Below are 20726 nucleotides of genomic sequence, written 5' to 3'. Positions count from 1 at the left end.
CCCATTCTAGGGTAAAGAAAAGAACAATTTGTATAATTTAGATGAAACACACTCGTGAGAAATATTACTAGGATTATTTTATATTAAATGTCTGTCAATAGATCCCTTTCACCTAAATCTTACACACTGGACTTTTAAGCTTTATATAATTCAAAAAATCCACAATGCCTGATGTTTCTCGTTTTATTCTGTCCTGTTTTTCTTTCATAAATTAAAGAATGATTTGTCAAGTATCTCTAAAGACCTTCAAAAGCGAGGTTTCCACTCACTATTGCATAAAGAAGGAATAGATTTGGATCAATGTTAATTCTGTTTAAATATAAAAAAAATTCCAGATACCCTTGTAAGTTTGTCTCTTAGACTTGGCTGTCAAACCACACACATGAACAGTATTTAATGATAATAAGTATCTTCACTGCAGATAAACCAGGTAGGATGAACCCAACGTTTCCTAACATCCCCATCGATTGTGCATAAAAAAAAAGCTCTGCACACAAGGTCCAGCACACAAACAATAAAAAGTGACAGTATATTGTGGAAGTGTTTGAGGAGGACTCACTAATGACAAGGAATCGTTAGTTTCAGAGCATCAACACAGGACACAGGGTTAAGAACAGACACTAGTAGCAAGTAACTTTAGAATAAAGAACATAACAGACAAACTGCTGGAGAGTTAAGTTCCATCTTCCACCACAGTGATGATATCATGTTATTCAGAGACCTTCCTCACCTCCGGTACTGAAGTTCAACATGTCCACACCTGGGAACATTCAGCGCCCCTCTGGCTCCCCCATGTGCACAACACCAGTAATTACACCCCGGTCCGTCGCAGAAATACCACGCAGTGTGATTCGTCATCAGCAGCAGACGCACAACCACAAGATTACCACCAGCAACAATGGTGAGAAACACGTTTGAATGAATAATGTTCTTTAAAAACCATTAAATGCCTCATCTCGATATTTAGTGAGACTCCCCACAATTCACTGTGTCTGTCTCACGCGCTCTGGTTTGTTAGCTGAGCACGCTCTGCAGTTAGCCCGCTGCTAACAACGGTAGCATGTCGCTCTCTTTTCCAGCTTTTCTACTCGTTTTTCAAGTCTCTGGTGGGGAAGGATGTGGTGGTGGAGCTGAAAAACGACCTGAGGTGAGTCTGTGTTCATTTAACCCTGTAACTTGCTCCCATTAGCTAGTTAGCCGCCATTGTTTAGTTCCAGCATTGTTGCTAACGCTAGCTGTTTGGAGCAGCGGCTGGAAACGATGGCAGACAGTGAGGCTCAAAAGTACCTGCTCCACTTCATACCTGATACCCGAAATATTTCCTGCACCACTCAGCCTTTGTTACTGTAGTGCTTGATATTTATTGTAAGGTATTATTCCTCTTGGGATGTCCATTAATGCCTGTAATCACTCTTACTCCTATCATCTTCTTTTTTTTAGCATCTGTGGAACGCTTCATTCTGTTGACCAGGTCAGAAATAATGAATGATATTCTTTTATTTTGACACACAGCTTCTACATTTTCTGTCTGACTTCCAGGTTAGGACTTCTAATCTTCTAAAGTCTCCTTTTCTGCTTGTGTTTCAGTACCTGAACATCAAGCTCACAGACATCAGTGTCACAGATCCAGAGAAATATCCACACATGGTAGGTGTTCAGCTCATCCACTGTCTTCACATGTTTCAGTTCTAACGACATGTCTGACCTTTTCTTCTGTTTGGGGTCCCCTGTAAAAAACAAAACATTGTTTGATCACCATGATTTCTAAAGGTGTTTACTAACTTCAGGAGAAGTTCTTATATGGTTTTGAATTGAACACATTTCAGGAGTCCGTTGCAGAAAGTATTACTTCAAACTCAGCTGTGAAACATGTTAAAGTTTTTTCAGAAATAAGTCTTTAAACACACGTTTGCGTGTCAGGATCCTCACACAGGTGGATGTTAGTCTATGAGAGACAGTCGGATGCAGAAGCAGAGGTCTATGTTTGCTCGTGCTTGATGTTGATACTTTAATGATCCCAAAGTGAATTTAGGCATCTCAAAGTCACAGAGGTAAAAGTAAAGGGTTTTACATTTGGAATACGTTACCCATACAAAAGGAATCCGTGCATTTTCTTTGCAAAACCTCAAGTATAACATGCAAAATGTGAACCCTTTCTTTATCTGATGCAATATTAATGCTTTATAGTGATTTCAATATTTTAATGTGTATGCTTAGTTTGTGGCACAGAAAAATGTTACCACTTCAATACTTTTAACACATACTGGGTCACATAATGTCAATAAGACAATCAACAAGACGTTTACTCTGTTACAAATTTAAGAGTTTTAGAGAGACACACAATGATCACCCAAATACCAATAAATCCATCATCAGTTTTGTGTTGAAGTAATATTGGACAGCTTTTGTATTGCTGAAAGTTGATTCGAAGCACCTCCAACATTTTGAGTTTTGGTCGTCATCAGCTCCACTCTGTCTTGTTTTAATTTGTCTCCAGCTGTCGGTGAAAAACTGTTTCATCCGTGGGTCTGTGGTGCGGTACGTTCAGCTTCCTGCAGATGAAGTTGACACTCAGCTGCTGCAAGACGCTGCGCGAAAAGAAGCAATGCAGCAGAAGCAGTGATTTACCTGCACGATGGGGTTTAGTTCTGGGGGGGGTGTATGTGTGGGGGTGCTTGTGACAGATGTTAAGTAGTTAAAGTTTTCAGTTAATTTCATTTCAGTTCTTGTCATTAAGCAGTATTGGTCATTAGCCTCTGCTCTTTCACAAAGATTTTAAGTGCATTCCTGACATTAGCGATCAATAATTTACATAACTGTAATAATCCAAGTAATTTGTTTAGTTACTAAAAGAAATGGTGCAAAGATGCAATTTTGAGCCCAGTGAAGGCAAAGATTTGTTGTAATGATTCTTTTGCATAAAACCAGCACTGTTGCTTATGACTGGGATTTTTTTTTATGCCACTTCAAAATAAAAAGCTATTTTATTTACATTTTGACCAAGTCATTGTCATTGGTGGGTCTTTATTTTCTGCAGCTTTTCCATTGAAAGTTAGTTTTGTTAAATAAAATTATTGGGGAAAAATTAATAACCTTGACATTGAACCTTTATTACCATGAGCTGGTAAACAGTTATTTTGTAAATCACTGCATTTATGGAAAATAAAGAATAATTTTCCATGGCCTCTTTGTGCTAGTCATGAGCAGCAGCTTATAGAGACCAATTTACCCAATGTTAGCTACTGTTAAACTAACCATATTTATCATGCTTTATTTCATTTTTCTCATACAAAGAGCTGAAGGTGTGGATGTTTTGATGTGGCCTTTAGTCGCCCTCTTAAGCAGCTTTGTGATATATTACCAACAGCCCCTCAGTGAGAACACTAAAGTTGAGAAGTTGCTTCAGTATTTATGGCAGTTTTTATGAGCAGGGAGACGAGCATGTGACACATTACCTGCGATCTGGGATTCGGTTATGGCCGACGTGGAGGGGAATCAAGCTTTATAGGGGCTTTATTTTGCAGCATATATCTTTTTAGTTGCTATTTACAATAAAAAATAAAGTAAACTGTAATTTGTGAATACTGTTTAATAATTTCATGTTAGAATGATCGGACCTTTCTGCAGGTCAGACAGGTTAAATGCTTGTGCTGTGTTAATGTTTATTGAGGAGTTGTATATTATGCTCGATGTGATCTACAAGTGATGTCCACTATTATGTTGCAATTTAATCAGGCGAAAGTCTGTATATCCACTGTTATTTTTCACATATGATCAACTAAAATGAAGAGGCCCCTCTGGTGTTAATACATAGAAATTCAATACCTTTATTTTACATTCATACATCTATAACATTGTACAATAATTTTAATGAAGTTTAAAAAAAAAAAAACAATTCAAAAACAAGTCCTGAAAATGTACAATGATGAATTTGCATGTTTTTTTTACGGTTGTGACAAGCATTTAAAAAGATATACACACACACGTATACATAAACACACACTCACACACACCCACACTGGGAATTAGGACCAGTGTCGTCCTTGAGTTGTACCTTAATAGAGCTGGGCTGAATGGGGGAGGAATTCAGTCACCACAGAGAAAGGCACATTGAATACACAGTGTATGTACAAACAAAAACCTTGACACGTACACAACTTTACTGTAGGAGCTAGAACAAAGACCAAAACTGTAAACCTTCACTTATTAAAAACAAATTAAACAAAAACAAGTCAGTCACATCTATACAAATGCATTTGAAGCAAAATATTTTCTTGGTCATAACAAAGCAGTACCTTGAAATGCATTTCAACACTTAGATTGGCTCTGCCAGCAGAGAGCAATCCCACAGATATTATTACACAATATGTCACAATATTTATGCAGTTGCCCGCTTCCAGCACGCTGACAACTGGCAACAGTAAGAGAGTATCTCATGCATATCCTCATCAGACAGCAGCAGTCATCTGATATGTTTTAGACCAAATCCAATTATGTCAACGTCATGGTGACTTTTTTTTCCCTTTTGCACGAATATGGCAACTTGACATGGTGCAACATGTACGTACATCTACATAAAAATGTATAGACAACTCTATACAGCCGCAAATTCCATTATCTTAAAATATATGTACCACCCGTCAATCAAAATTTTCAATACTTCCAGAAAAGTAAGTTCTCTGATATAAAATACTTTATTTTCAAAAAACAGATTGTTTACATTCCATCCTTCAACAAAATAAAGCTTTATATACGTACCTTCAAAGCTTAGAAACACTCCCAACATACATACATGTATATATATATTTATATCTATATAGAAACAATAAAGTGACTAAGATGCCATATGTGGCTCTACGTTCACATGTAGTGGAAACCCGTTTAGAGTGGCGTACACAGCCAATTTATTTGTCTAATGAACACAGTGTGGCACTACAATTTTGGATGATTGTACAAGTTGGGGTCTTTAAATGCCAAGGTCAAGATTGCCTCCAATGAAACTGTTCCCTTATTGTGGCTCAGCACGCCTTCGTCAAATCGGTGGGCATGTCAGCCGTGGACATACGATATTGGATCTTTGTGTTAGTGATGGCGCCGTGCTTCTGACGAAGATGCAGCCGTAGCTGACTCTTGTGGCGGAAGTGCAGGTTGCATTTCTCACACTGTAAAGAAAAGCAGAGCGACATTGCTTAGTGGTTAGTTTATAGTTTTTCTGGAGGTTATGTTATTGTTTAATACTTTTTAAAATATAATGAAATATGTTATGTCAACCTACATGGTAGGGCTTTTCTCCCGTGTGTATACGAAGGTGGCTCTTCAGCGTCTGCAGGTGACGGAAGCGTGTTCCACAGATCTCACAGGGATATGGCTTCTCACCCGTGTGGATCAACACATGGGCACGGAGATGAGCTACCTGATTCAAAAATAAAATAAAAAAAATCAGCTTCAATCAAATTATCATTATCATGAAAGCAGCCCGAACTATTACTGGGGAATGTTTTTGAAAATCCTTTTACACAGGTTTCTGAAACTGCACATGCATTGGTATCCATTGTATAAAAAACAAAATACCCTTAAGGATGTTCTCTCCTGTAATTATGAGTACTTCTGTAAAGCTGATAATAACCCGACCCACCCATAATGACAGGTCAGAGTTTAGTATAAGTGCTATTAGCACATACTCAATAGAGATTTTGATGAATCAGTGTTAATACCTGCACAAAACGAGCTCCGCACGTCTCACATTTGTATGGCTTCTCTCCTGAGTGGATGCGAGTGTGAGTCTTGAGGTTAGCTGGTCGGTTAAACTGAGCACCACAGATATTACAGCGATACGGCTTCTCTCCTGGAAGTAAGAAATCAAAGAAAACACGTAAGACTTCAGCCGCAAAAATACACACACTTGAAAGCCAATAAACAAATCTCTTAGATCAAGGAGTTTTATTTGAAAGGAGCATGTTTTACTTTACCTGTGTGGACAGTCTTGTGGCTGGCAAGGTTGCCCTTATAGCGGAAAGCAGCCTGGCAGCGGTCACACTTGTATGGCTTGTCGCTGTGCACCTGAAGCATGTGTTGTTTCAGCGCCTCATCTTCCGCAAACTTGGAGTCACATTCGTTACAGAAGAAAGTACCGTTCTCTGATGGGGAGAAATCATGAACGTCAACTTCTAGTTCTAAATTATGAGATATCTTTTTATTTTCATTCGACACCAGCGTTTAAAATCTGTCATAAACCCACCACAACTGGAGTCAGAGTATTCTGAGTGTAGTTCTGTCATGTCTTCTGCCCGACGGGAGCGAGAAGTGTTGGGACAGACCTCCGAGTGCTGGGGGGGCTGGGCGCCACAGGAGGAGCAGTTCAAGCGGCTCAGGTAGTGAGGAGCGTGGCTGTCACCATTCCTCAGTGACCCCTCAAGTGCACTGAAGACAAAAGCAAAACAAAATACTTCAAGTCAGACGAAAGCAAATGTTTAAAAGAAGACATAAACAAAAAAAAAAAACAAGTCTGAGGTCATTCCAAAATAAAAGATCCTAAACTCATCCGAGTCGAAATTCCAAAACCGAGAGCAGTGACACAGATTTTTTTTTAAGGCTCATGGAAATACTGGATTATGGAAAAAAAATATTAAAGGGTTAAAACAAAAAACCTGGCTGTAAAATCCTCTGCTCATATAATATCTTTCTACATTACCTCAAAATCCTCCCAGCACATCATACATTCATTTTCTTGTACTTAAGCACATTGTGCGGTTATGTATTTAAAAAAAAAAACGACTCACCTGTTGATGATGTTGTTAAGACGACTAGCCTGGGGCACGGGCGGATCCTCGCTGTGATTGTTGCTCTTGCTTATGGTTTGTGGGTCGAGGTTCTCCGAGTCACTGGGGTGGAGGTAGGGTTGCAGACCGAGGTGCTGAGGTGACCGAAGCCCAGGATCCCGCAGCCCCACCTCGTCTTCCTTAGCACTCTGATTCATAACAATGAACTTGTACTTCTTCCAGTTCCGAGCTTTGGGGTCCTGCGTGCCTTGCGGGGCTTGCACTCCGGCGGCTTGGGAGAGTCCGGCGTTCTTGCTACTGCTGGACTCAGTTGGCGAGTTGGGCTGGCAGTCTGATTTGAGGGGGCTCTGAGGGCTGCTCATGAGGCTCTTGCGTCCAGCGGAGGAGATTCCCAGTGGATAGTGCTGATGGATCAGGTCTTCCTCTGCCTGAGGAGCGAGCTCTTTGCCGGAGTCTTTCTGGTGCTCGAGGTTTAACACAGGAAACATACGCTTCCTTGTACCGAGACCGATAGACCTGTTGACCCCCTCGTGGCTTTCCTTCCTTATCTCATTGTCTCTCGCTAACTCCCTGGAAGCGTAGGTGGTGGAGTGAATAATGCTGGAGGAGCTGCTGCCAACTGCCCTGGTGTATTCTGCCCTGATGCTGTTGGCGCTGTCATGCGGAGAACAATGCTTGTGGTGGATACTGCTCTTAGAGAGGTCTGCGAAAGCGTTTTTGGCATCAGTCAGCTTGCAGAGAGGGAAGGGGAATCCTGGCATGGGAAACTGCCCATAGAGATGGTAGTTGCTGGGGGTGCTGACCCCGTTGAAGATGTTAGAGCTGTAGGGCCGTCCATCCCTAAACGGAGCTACACGGCTGTGCAAACTGTCAACGACATCATGGGGCCGGTATGCATGGACATCCTGAGGTAAAACCAAGGGACTGACCAAAAACTCATCTCTGGGCAGCTTGGCAGCTGGATCACTGTGAAGACAACCACAATGTTTAAAAACACGGAAACACTTATGAAGGATTTATATGATTTGCGGTGGAATTTTTCAACAAACCTGGATTTGATAAATCTGTGGCAGGTGTCCACAACATGATCCATCTGCAAGTAGATGGCTGTGTTCATGATAGCCATGATCAGACTTTCCTTTAGTGTGAGACGGGAGGTGTACATAAACTCCAGCAGGATGGCAAAGCCCTCTGGGTCTACTTTTGGATCCAGACTGATTGCATTAAGGTTGCACTTGTGGGAGTCAGTAAAGATGGTGTAAAACAGCCCACTGTAATCATGAAAAAGAAACAGAGTACAAAGATCAGTCACTTCTTTAAAGAGCAGCAGAAATATTGGCTTGTGTAACTCAACTTTAATAACACACACACACCTGCAAGCCATGAGAACGGTCTTGTGTGCACGAAACTGCTGTCTGTTCACCAAAATAGTGACATCTGTGAGAATATCTCTGTTGCGCAGCCGATTCAGGTTGAGCAGAACATCACTTGCATGGCGTGTGAATTGTATGCAGCTGTCTGCTGCGCAAGCCATTTTGTCTAGTTCTGCAAAGAGAAAAAAGAGAGACGATTATTTCACATAAAAGTGCCTTAACATCCTCCTGCTGTGCTGCAAATCACCCCTTTATTTAAGGCTGAAGTACAGGTAATCTTTAAGTAAATTAACTGGGCTGAAATTATTTATGAGCCTCAAAAGGTCTTTTATCAATGTGGCAGACTGAGCAGCAGGTGCAGCCTTCTCACCAGAAGGCGGCGCCATTTATTAGATAAACACAGTCTAGACGTTTAAATTTCTACCTCTGAAATAATTTCGTTCACTTTACTGTCTCTGGCAGGTTAATGTAACAATACAACAAATAAAGTTCATATATTTATCTGATTAAAAAAAAAAGCAGCACGTTTAATCGACTGGAAGACAACAGTATTAATGATATATTTCTGTATTTACCTAAATACACAAAGCACTCTCTTTAAATAAATAGAACATATTTTTAGAATAAACTGTTTTACTGAGCATTCTTTAGATTCCATTGGCTTCCATTGGTTTTATTCGTCATGTGAATCTGAGCACTAACGCTGCGCATCTCTCTGACTTGCATGTAGTGGAAAAAAGTTGTGTCTGTCTCTGCCTCAGTTTCACTTCAGTATAAACTCCAGATAAAATAACGGAGAGTGAAAAGCGGCAATCTGCGCACTTAACTCCAAACTTATTTGATCATTCAAAACAACAGCCAAACTATTAATTTTAACCGCGACATGGTCGATTTTTTAAATTATAATCAAATGAACCCGGCGCAGCTGAAAATCTAACACAAGCATCACTTTCTCCTGGTTTGCTTTAATAAGAGCTGTTGTGGTGAAGCCCAGCAGCGCTTTCTCTGTCATGATGCATTTCTATGTTATAATGCATTTCCTGCTCATTTACTTTGAAGGAGTGAAAACTAATATTTCATTAACTCCATCGGGCCGGACAGCATTTTGAGCATCTTTAACTCAATGCCAACACTCGAGACTGTAACTGGACACGTCCGAGAATAGAAGCAGGGCAGAGAGCAGACTAAATATACTGACATCCTCCTTATCAGAGGAAGGTAAATGATGACAACAAGCTAGGTAAACACAAATAACGACGTTCACAGAAGATCTGGACGGACACAGCAGCATCCCACACTTTTATCAGGATAACAGTAAGATCCTCGGTACATGTGATGTGTCTGCTCCCATGTTGTGGTCCCGAGGAGCAGCTCAGATGTGAAGCTGTCAGTTCAGGACCGAGACCCTAACTCTGCCCTGTCTGTAGTTTGCTCTCGGATCACACTGGAAACACTTGAGTTGGTGCAGCGTCCTGACGCCTCAGCCGCGGAAACAAACACACACATAACGACACTAATATTTCCGCCTCAGCGTAACAGGAACATCAGGGCTTGTTCGGCGCAGTTCGGATTTCTGCGCTCCAGTGAATCATATGACGGCCGCTGAGTGGAAACGCAGCGGAGCCGCGGCTGCCATGCTGCCGACAAACTTGAGCGTGACAGCCCGCGCGCAGCGTGACACTTGACCGAGCACAGGTCGCTTTAAAGCAGAGTTCACAGAGGCTCCCTCAGACAAACACATCCACCGGCACCAAAACACTCATCCCCCCACCACCCACCACCCCCATGTGCTACGAGTCTAACCCGGGCGGTATTACAGCGCTGCTACATGACTGTGCGGAGCGGAGCGGCCGCGGCGGGAGGCGGCTCTCCGTCTCCGCGGCTCCCGCAGCGCAGCGCCGGGGCGAGCCGGAGGATGCTGCCTGTCACCGCTCCAGAGTTTCAAGCCCCGCAACACACACACACACACACACACACACACACACACACAGTGAACACTTGACTAAACACTGCACACACACGGACAACAGAGCCTATGTCTAACACAGCGGCACACAGCACAGAAACACTTCGCGCCAAATTAGAAGAAAAAAGGAATTTAAAAAATCACCTGGTAGCGCTTTCCTAGAAACTTGTTGCATCACCACTTCTAAGAACCCCAGTTCTAAGAATCACAAGAGCTCAATTCTCGGAATTTGAGCCCGGGACCGTACCACTTTCCCGGGGCAGGGGAGAGACGTTTTTCCCCCCTGTGGTGGAAACAACTACTTTCCAGAGCAGCTATCCCAACCAGAATGGCGCGTAGTGATTGTTACAGAAAATAAAACGCTATTAAAAGGTTAAAGTGAGTCCAAAATCATATTTATATTACAAAATAACGCAGGAAATCGTTTCGGAGTGACACGACCCCCCCTTTGCTTTTGGTTGAGCCCGCCGTCGCAGGGACGTCGAGCGGGCGACGTCAGCGGGCTGGGGGTAAGCCCCGCCCCCAGATTCTCAGAACTAATTTATATTCTATGACTGGAGCTGAAAGCCGCGTCGGTGCCTCCCGTCACATTGAACACACTGAGCCACAGCTTCATTAGTGCGGGCCAGCGTGATGCGACTGACTTTTCTTTTCCACATCAGACTTTTTTTTATTTTTGTAGCCAGATTTCCTGCCATCATAGATAGAGAGAGACAGAGAGAGAGAGAGAGAGAGAGAGCTGCGAGTCTCCACGGGGTTTGTTGACAAAGGAAAGATTTCATAGATGTGTATTATAAGCTGCAGTCGAGCGTGTTTCGTGCGGGTGTGAGTGTTGCCTTTTGAAGTTCAGTCGGCGCGTGGCAGAGTGGTGCGCCTGTTTGTATTCTCCTCTGCTCACACCTATGCACACGTACAGATGTTCTAGCGAACGAGCTGCTGCGTGACAGGCACTTGGATCGAACGGAGATTTACGCTCGTCGCAGATGCGATCGGCAGCGCGTTAACTTGTTGCATGGAAGCGAGGCATCACCCGTGTGGACGCACGACACCGGCAGTTGTGTGTTTCACGCACAGCCAACGTGTGAGGTGTTTGCTGTGTTAATGCTTTAAACGCTGCGAGAGCTTCATTGTGGAGTGTGATGTCCGGGTCAGTGGTTTATCCTCACTTTAGTCTGACTTCAGCCTCTTGTTACGTGGAAAGCTCGCTCTCGTTAGAAAAGGTTTCCTCCTTCCACACTGTTTATTTTTGTAACTAACTGTAATTAGTTGAAAGCAGGGGAGGCCAGTGGATTTGTCCATGTTAGTTGATGTGCACACTTTCAACAAACAATAAAAAAAAAGAAATACTCATTGCTATGCAAACTGAAAGATTCCTGGAAAACTAATTGAATGCATTGCTGTGATTTGTTTTTTGTGCTTCCATTTAATCTAAGGCATTTGTACTCCCTGTTGCATCATTTCTCAGAGTTGGGCCAGAATAAACTAAAAGTGCTTCTACGCCTCAGCCTGCTAGTATTGTCTTTTACTTGTGAGGCTTTTGCACAAATGATGGCATCAGAGAGAAGTTGAACCATGTAGATAGTTTCATCAGAAACCTGGTCTGTATTTACTCATCCTTTACCAGTTCATTCTCTGCTTAAGATGCTTTCGGTTCCAGGATGTAAAGGGCAGCTTGTATTCATTTCATGAGATGTGGGCACACGTTCAGACTGTCTCTGACTCACCTTGGAAACTTTGTTTGCACTGATTCCAAAGTGCGGATTCTCCATCTTTGCTCATCCCGTTCACTCCATGGCACAGGAGGAGCATTTGCTGTGCTAAGAAGGACATATAAAAAGAAAATGATCACAAGATATTGTAGGCTACATTCAAAAATTGAGTCAATTAATAAAACACTCCCTTTAAAATATGTCCTTCATTTTTTTATATTATAAACAGAATACCGTATTCTCAAAATACTTAGAATTCTCTTGTATTTTATTAATTAGGTATAGATGATGATAATGTGGTGGCAAAGCATCAATTAGATGTTTGAATAATTAAGTAGATATTTTCAAATTATAAGATCCATTAGCTCCATTGTGGTCAATGTTAATAATGTCCGTGACTAATACAGAGCAATTTCCATGTTTGAGCAGACAGCCTTGCTTTGTGAATTTTTATTTTATTTTGAAAGGCTATTCCCATTAAGACCTTTAATACCTTGCTCTTCCTGTACAACTCCAAATTATCTAATATGTTTGTTTTGCAAATGTAAGGATACAAAATTAAATTGTTTAATTATCCAAGCTTAAGACTTTCATGTTGCCTTTACAGTAAAATTAAGTTATTTCTCCAAATTTTTTACGAGATATAAGAATATAAATTGATAGCACTCTCATTACACACTAATGATTACCTGGCTTTTAAGTGGGACATTTAAGTTTTCAGTGATATTTGGCATTCACAAAACAGATTTTACATTCCAAATGAATCAGAGGCAGCTCCTGCCTTTTCTTCTCTTTTCTTACTTAACCCTTAGTGTGACAACACACTCCACTGTAACATAAGTGACATTTCCCCGTGGATCGCCCGAGCATCCGCCCATCTGGATCCGGCATCCCACTAAAAACACTCCAGGTGTTCACAAACCATCGGGGAGACAAGTCTCCAAAATAATTAAGACACACGCTTTTACAGCAATCTCCGATTCAGCACTGCCAAATAAAGACTATCTTGAGTTCCAAACAAAGAGCAGCGTCAACTTTATTTCAATCCACTTGGGGGATGTTTAAGGCACTCCAGCACCGTTATGCATAATGCACGGCCATAAACCATCCAGGAGTTAAGAGGGAGATGGGTAATTTACCAAGGCCTCATGCTGTGCCCAGCTATAGAAGGATGAGATAATTACAGCAAATCCTTGGCAACTTTTACTCAACCAATTCCTAGCAAAAATAAATGACCCACTTACAGAGGACAGAGAGAGAGAGTGCAGGGTAGCAGATCAATATGGCCCTGTCTAAACTGATGGGGAAACACTGTCACATTATGAACTGTGTATCGGTTAATCCTGGATCTCCATTCAGGCTGTATAATTAAACAACGGGTCACAACATTAAGGTCTTGGTCTCTTTGTCTGAATGGCAAGCTGTTCAGAAACAATCACAGCCGAGGCGAGCTGTGACGGTAATTCAAGACTGCCCGGCCGGTAACAGCTGCACATTAAAAAAGAAATCTTGTACATTTTTGACACAGTGTGAAACATCTCTAAGCCGTATCATTGCCTACACTCGGTGCACGATAGGTCATTGAATAGAAATGCCCACTGACAAAAGCCCGAGGCCCGGAGGTTGCCTCACTTTTTTTTTTCATAAACTGCACACTTTTGTCTCGTTTCACAGCAAATTTCTGCCAACTTCAGTGTTCATTGTCAGCAAAGATGTGAGTGTGGAGTTTTGTTCTGAGAGGCATGATGCAACCAAGCTGTAACACCAAACAGATAATGCTGTTAGCTACAGAGGCCTTTTTAGTTCCTTTCTTTAAAAGAATTTCTTTTTATATTGTTAAGTTTCACTTTTTTAACTCCATGCATCCCAGAAGCATTTTTTTTCTGCTTTTGTCCACAACAAAGTTGCCTTTTTTCAAGCACCCATCACAAATGCAGGTCTGAATTGCAGCACAGTTATTGTGTGTCAGTAAAAAAAAAGAGATTTGTTCTCCCAATCTCACTTCATGTATTTATCCATTTCCCTTGATCATCAGTTTGAAGCGATCATTAAAAACATACAGTGTGATATGCATCATTTATAATGCCTGTTAAACAATATGATGTTTGATAAAGATGCAGTGAAAAATCCAATGATGATACTTCAAAAGGTTTTCTGTGCAGGTGTGATGAATACACTTTACTCAGATGGATGTCTCCTGCTTTTTAAATTAACAGACAAATAGGCAAGTTGTATTCTGACATGAAATCTCGGAAACAACGCTGCCATGTGTCTCTGCATTTACACACACACACACACACACACACACACACACACACACACGGTTCAAATTCAGCTCTCATCACACTTGACAAGGTTAAACATACGGAGATTAACAGTGGTATCAAATAATAGAGATAAAAATGTAAAAGGTTTCATATATATATATATATATATATAATCCTGTGCAGAGACTGATGGCAGCATGTTGCATGATTTGAGGTGTATATAATTTTTACATTATAGTTTATTTATCGGGCTTTGTTGTGTTGTTGTTCCTCTTCCTTACTTTTCTGTTCTATTTAAATGGATTTTAGACACAACAACCAAACAAGTGTTTCAGCTTTAGTGGTGAATAACTCGGCTCCCTGGGCATTTCAAAGTGTTGTCTAACACTGTTTTTATTCTGATTTATCAGTTATTTCGAAAAGTAAAACACAACCTACACATCACAAGCAATGTTTGAGTAAGTTTTCCTGCAGTGTGCCTGCGTGGATAACCTTGAGTTCACCAGCTTGAATGTGCAAGCTACATGCTAAGGTTGTAGTCAGAGCAGAGGCGTGTTAGTGGACCAGAATTCCAATTTAGCCAAATCAAAGCATGTAGATTCAGGACTTTCCACGCAGCCTGCAGAGTCCAAGATGATGGAATTTTCCACGCATACCAGAAACAGTCCCTCGCCAGCGTGCTATCAGCTGGATGACAGGTCAGTTACTTCCACAAAACATTCGTGCAGTATATTCCAAGTGCATGGTAAAAGCTAACGTCCTTAAAAACCATTACAATCTCAATGATATATTCTGTCGTCTGTCACAGAGGCAGGACTCCCGAAGAGCACAGGAGGAGGAGTTGTTAAAAATTGGGACGACTTCTGCACAGATTGTTTTTGAAAGCCCTGTTATGTGTCACTTCATAGATTCAGTTTAGTATTTTAACAGAGGTATCGACTGCCTGACATATAGCGTTCAGAGCAGGGAATCAAACCATGTACAAGTGGGACTTATCTATTTTCTACCACTTTCAATAATGATCCAATAAGAATCATCATCTGGTCATGTGTTATGAATGTTATAAGGCTCCTTCCTATTACTGATTTTGTTTTCTTTGATTTGATAGACATGCATACTCCTGCTTACAAATGTACCTATGGCAGTGATTCCCAATAAGGGGGATTTGTGCCCCAGGGGGTGCTGACTGTTGTTTACAAGCTAGAAGTTGGAATCATTAGCAAAAATAATTACTTCATGAATGATTTCAATAGTTTGCTTAAAGAGGAAAAACATTTGAACTAATAAGACAAAAGTAATTGATAAACAGGTGAAATAGTTATCATAAAAAACAAACGTTTAAATAGTTCAAAGTAACACCCAAGCAATATACTACAGTCTCTATATATTATAAACAGCTGAAAAAGATGTCCAACAGTAGCCAAATGGATGAGTAGCTGATATATAATGTTAGCTTAAAGTTCAGTTTTATCCTTTAAAAATAATTAGCTAAAATCAAAGGATATACATGAAATAATTTATACAGATTAAATTAAAAATAAATCTAAGTGACAGTAGACATTTTTTGCTTTTACTTGTCATTAATATGTAAATGTTGATCGCAAAATACAATCACTAACGAATAACAACACTGTGTTTATATGGTACCATATAAGTCTTGCTTTCACTATGTTAGTCTGTCTGCCACCCAGCACAACAAAATATTTGATGCGAAAAAAGTGATGGCTTGATTTACGACACAAAAAAGTGTGTTTGTTACTGCGAAACCAAAATAGAAAAGAGTGAAACTCAGTCTCAGTGGGGAAGTGAGTCCAGTCCCAGCCCAGTGATCCCAGTCCTAGAGGACACAATCCAAACGAAAGGCACTCAGAGCAAGGAGACCCTTTAAGGATTGGGCCCACCAATGTGGCGTCCCTTTGTCCCGATGGCTCCCATGACCAGTCAGACTATGAGGAGAGCTCTGGGAAGTGAGAGGGTTCAAAACCTTGGAATTACTTCTCCTGGATCAGTAACTTATCAATACAACCAGGTGTTTTACTCTGCCTTCATCATAGAGAACTGGGTTTCTAGTTCAAGTAGCCTAGCGGAGGCCATGTTGTCATCCGGTCTTTGAGAAAGCGGTGCCAACAGTGATGTCACTGGGAAATGCACGTAAAGTGAAATCAGCCCATGAATTCCATAGAGATGTACGACTATATCAGACAAAAACGATGGGAGGCAACAGTGTAAAATGTAAAATGCCTGATTAGATGCTAAATGTGTGCTCCAGCTCACAGTGTGACTGGACATATATTCTGTCTTCATAAGAAGTGGGGTTTCCCGTGTTCATGAGAGCAGATTGATGGTTTTTCCTTGTATCAGCAACAGTACACACAAAAAATAGGAATAGTTAAATAATGCATTAAAATGAAATTTAAGTACGTATTCTGCTTGACAGACGTATTTTCTTAGCATTACGTTTTATAAGTTTAAATATTCCCGAGTCAGGAGGGAAACACAAACACAGGGACATCCAATGATTTTAAGTGTCTCTTGTTACCAGTGATGTGCTGTAAAAAACATAAACAGAGCGTGCCAAAGCAGTGCATATAACCCGTGAAGATGTCATTTCAACTTGGCTGTTTGCTCTGTTTAGGCAATAGAAGTAACATTTCTGCTGTATTTCCACTGTACCGCTGAAATCTTCCATTAACAACAAGTGTGTGGTGGTGATAAAGATCAAGACCCTAAGTAGTTGGACAAGTTTTAAATCTGGGTTTTGTATAATATACCCTAATATCTGGATTGTTCACATCCCCTAATCTGTAGCATTCTTCACATAGAAGAAAAAAGTGAAGAGAAAGGTCCACATTATCGGAGACTGTAGAAATCACCTACCGCTGCAGTGTTTTCTTTATTGGGGTCTGAACCATTCTCCTCTCTTTGTTGCCCTTGCTCTCTTTCGTGCCGAGGCCCAGTTTTACTTTTAACAAATTCTCCCATGTTGCACTGCTCCCATTGCCAGGTCAGAGTAGCTGCCTACATCATGATGCCAACTGCTGATACTGGTTTACGGGGCTGGTTAAACAGGAACTACACACAGCTAGCTCCAGGGCACGCTTCAGCAAGAACCACACACAAAGTAGCAACAGTGCTCATCCACCACTTTAGCTGTTTGTCTCCATTGCTGTGTTCCAAAAATATCCTATAATGTGGATGATATTCTGGATAAAGCATTGTAACATTTCTCATTAGATATATATATAACTTCCCCACATAAACATGAGAGGTAACTGCAGCTACAGTCTAAAAGTGTACCGTAAAAAAAACACAGTGGCTCCAGATGAGCTTTCCCAAATTTGATTTCAATACAAGGAATCTGGCATACGCCCTCATATATTGGTGGACATTGCATCTGCCTCAAACCTTCACAGCTTCCATTAGTATATAGGTGTATTTTATTTTCAGCTTATTTTGTTCTCCTCCAGCCAAAGCAGTAAACGGATTTTAAAGCCAACATGGAAACATGGGATTGGCGTGGATGAAAGCAATCCTACAAGCTGCAGAAGTCAACCGCTTAAAAAAAAAAAAAAAAAGAAGTAAATTCTGGGCACTGACATGAATTCAAGAATGGATAATTCCATCATATCAAGGAAAATATAGGCATAATGCATTTAATACACTTCTGTATTCAATTTGTGAATTTGCGAACAAAGAACATTTTTTCTATCAATTCTGTCTTTTTTTATTTTTCTAGAATATTTTTCCAAATTTCTCATTTCTTTTCCAATGACATGATGATATGTCCTTTATCTCTTGAATATTTAAACTTACTTGTCAGAGCCTACATCCTTATTCCATTTCATTCATGAGGTCAGACAGATCTCTCTTCTTCTAAATTCTGGAAAACCTCCCACTCTTTGTGTTGGGACACTGGATGCTCGACGCAAATCAACTTCTATAACCATCAGGTCTCATTCATCTGCATTTATGCGAGTTTGAAAAGAGGAAATTAACATATTTTTTGACTGCGATTTATTCTTGAAAAATATGTCGTACTCAACAGCTTCTGTATTCCTCGGTGCTAACAGCCCAGGAAATACCAGGTGGAACTGCTGAAGCGTGAGAGCAGCGTGACACCTCCTGTGCTCAACACATGATTGTTAACTGGTCCACATCACACAAACACTGGCTGTGCTTTACGTGCAAGCATTTCTCATATTATCACATATATATATATATATATATAAAAGGATGTTGTGTTCGGCTTCTATCCTGCTGCTTAAATCATTTTTAGAAGATGTTCAACACAGGTTCACCCCAACTACTGACCTTTGTTTTCAATGTGTGTCATGTGGAAGAAACTTACAAAACTAATTTACATTAGAATCAAAAGTGAATCACAAAGTTCTCGTACATTTGCTCAGATCGGTTCCTGCCTGGTGTTTTACATTTTTACATATTTTAGATAACCCTGTGAGGACATAATTAATTTGCTTATCAGATGTCAGTTGCTCCTATCGCGGTCTGCGTCTACTTTATATCCTTTAATGTTGCTTTGCATGCATGTTGTGTCTGAGCAAGTGATTCCGCAGGACATGGATTTGATCTGAGAGATTAGCTAACATGAAAGCAGTATGGAAATGTTGGGATTTATCGTTGGTTGCAGCTCAGGTGTGAACGAGTTCATGTTCCTGGCCTTTGTGAGAAAGTGTTTGTTACTGGGGGTGTGTCGTGCTGATGTTGCCCATGTTCCTGTAGTCTTCTTTGTAATAAAAAGGTAAATTGATTGCTTTCGTCAAATTTCAGCAGTGAAATGACATGTAGATGCATGTCTTTTCACTCACTTTGCACTGCTCTTGAGAAGAAAGTCAATTCCACTGATAATAACCAAAAACTAAATATGCTAGTGTTGGATAAACCTAAATGACATATTTCTAGAAAATAATCAAGCTCAGTTTTTAAAACATTTTTACATTGCACTTATCGCATAATTTTCTTGGGATTCCAAAGCCACATAAAATATTGTGTCAAGTTCATTAAACATTTTTTTTTTTTAAATGAATGTTTTGTTAACCCTCCTGTCATTGATTTAAGATATTGTCATTTTAAGATGTTAATATCATTGTTCAAGACATTTAACATAAACAGAAAGAAGAAGTCTCACCTTTTTTCTGCTGGAAGGAGTGAGGCATGATGGGAATCAGGTGGCGGTGCTGAACCTTGAATTCAAAGCTGTGAGCCCGGTTGTGGATGTTAAAGGACCTCCTCTCACAGTCTCCTCAGTGGTGCCAGTCACTGAGATCAGTCAACTTTGCCACCAGGCGATCCAGAGCTCAGGATAAACAAAACAGCTGTTTTTACCGGAGTGTTAGTTGTCTGGGAAGAAGCTGGATGATCCCGGATGCTGAGTGTGACTGATGCCGAAGCCTCTCCCAGAGTGGCGGCTAAAGCTTGGAGGGATGAAGCTGTCTTCGTCGAATCTGTGTATTCTCTCGGTGGCGGAGCAGCTCTGGCGAAGCCTCGTGTCTGTCGTTGTTCAGCAGGCTGGGGAACGCTTCTGGAAAGGCAGGCACGGCAGCACGGCTGAAGTGAGTCGAGTCGACTGAGCACGCTTCATGTCAGCGAAATGGTCCACAGGGCATCTCTGGTTCTCAGAGCTGATAGGCCGTCTGCACTCTAGCATTCATTGATTGTAGCACTCGGTCGCTCCACTTTTCCATGAATCCTAAAACCGTGAGGCAGCCAGGAGTTTTGAAGGAGAAAAAAAACGAGATTAAACAGCCCGTAAAAATAATCCCAGTTTTTCTATATATAATTCATTTGAATGAAGAGTCTAAAATCCCATTAAGCCACAGGAGCACAAACCATAGACTCGCAGTGCCTTTAACATGGAGAAACTCTTGGAGCTCAGGCCATCTGCCAGATCAGCCTTTCATATACGGCAATGACACATTGTTTTATAAACAGAGCTTTTATACAACAAACATTTCAGTGTCCTAGAGCATTAATCTACCTAAGCTTATCTCAATCCATGGAACTAGATATTGCTCTTTATAACTTGTCTAGTGGAGGGGGTGTTATTACATCACACCAGCTGTCACTTCAACCTGCCACAGCCAATAGGAAGGTCACTACTGTGGCTGCCGGAGACAAAATTAGGGAGGAAAATCCTGCAAACTGTGGAGCAATATTTAGTAACATCAATGTTGAGATGTTTTTTCGTGGCATTGTCAACTGTTTAAGGTGCAGCTGCATGTCATGGATGTAAACATTTTTTTTATTTTTGCTGGGGAAAAAACTCCCAATATTCCTCCAGTGATAAACCTCATTCCTGCACAGGACTCCACTGTGTTAATGCAAAAGCAATTTGCCGAATGCACATGTATCAGTGTTTTTTTGATCGTACTTGACACCTGATGTTGAACTCAGATTAAGTGAATACACATGCTGTCTGTGCAGATAAGCTCACCTCAGCGGGTAAGAACTCCCAAAGCTCTCACAATTAACAGCATTACAAGCTGCACAGCATTACTGTGTTAGCACTGCGTTGGTTATAAGTGCTGTCAACATTACAGAAAAATGAAATATGCATGCGTCAGAGTGTGCACTTATACCAGAAGAATTAAACATTAGAGGGGAAAAAAATATAT

General features: G+C 40.9%; 2 protein-coding genes across 4 annotated transcripts; one reads left to right on the top strand and one right to left on the bottom strand.

The window, feature by feature from the left end:
• The first annotated feature begins 793 nt into the window (after window positions 1–793).
• Window positions 794–2993, top strand: smx5. The gene is made up of 5 exons (XM_035176390.2): window positions 794–901; window positions 1080–1147; window positions 1441–1471; window positions 1588–1647; window positions 2498–2993. The coding sequence occupies exons 1-5, from the start codon at window positions 899–901 to the stop codon at window positions 2621–2623; spliced, it is 288 nt and encodes a 95-aa protein (XP_035032281.1). The 5' UTR covers window positions 794–898; the 3' UTR covers window positions 2624–2993.
• An 805-nt stretch (window positions 2994–3798) lies between these two features.
• Window positions 3799–20022, bottom strand: bcl6aa (BCL6A transcription repressor a). Of its 3 annotated transcripts, XM_035176387.2 has the most exons (10): window positions 19241–20022; window positions 11843–11935; window positions 8153–8324; window positions 7829–8050; window positions 6780–7745; window positions 6239–6420; window positions 5970–6137; window positions 5715–5845; window positions 5276–5413; window positions 3799–5162 (listed from the first exon to the last, which is right to left on the bottom strand). In XM_035176387.2, the coding sequence occupies exons 1-10, from the start codon at window positions 19266–19268 to the stop codon at window positions 5019–5021; spliced, it is 2244 nt and encodes a 747-aa protein (XP_035032278.1). In that variant the 5' UTR covers window positions 19269–20022; the 3' UTR covers window positions 3799–5018. The 3 variants fall into 3 exon arrangements, with proteins under 3 accessions (XP_035032278.1, XP_035032279.1, XP_035032280.1); XM_035176388.2 differs by lacking the exons at window positions 11843–11935; window positions 19241–20022 and adding an exon at window positions 10263–10345; XM_035176389.2 differs by lacking the exons at window positions 11843–11935; window positions 19241–20022 and adding an exon at window positions 8790–9925.
• Between the last annotated feature and the right edge of the window lie 704 nt (window positions 20023–20726).

The sequence above is a fragment of the Hippoglossus stenolepis genome, chromosome 14 (genome assembly GCF_022539355.2).
Source record: "Hippoglossus stenolepis isolate QCI-W04-F060 chromosome 14, HSTE1.2, whole genome shotgun sequence".
Lineage (NCBI taxonomy): Eukaryota > Metazoa > Chordata > Actinopteri > Pleuronectiformes > Pleuronectidae > Hippoglossus > Hippoglossus stenolepis.
The sequence above is the reverse complement of the archived record's forward strand: the minus strand, read 5'-3'. Positions and strand labels throughout refer to the sequence as shown.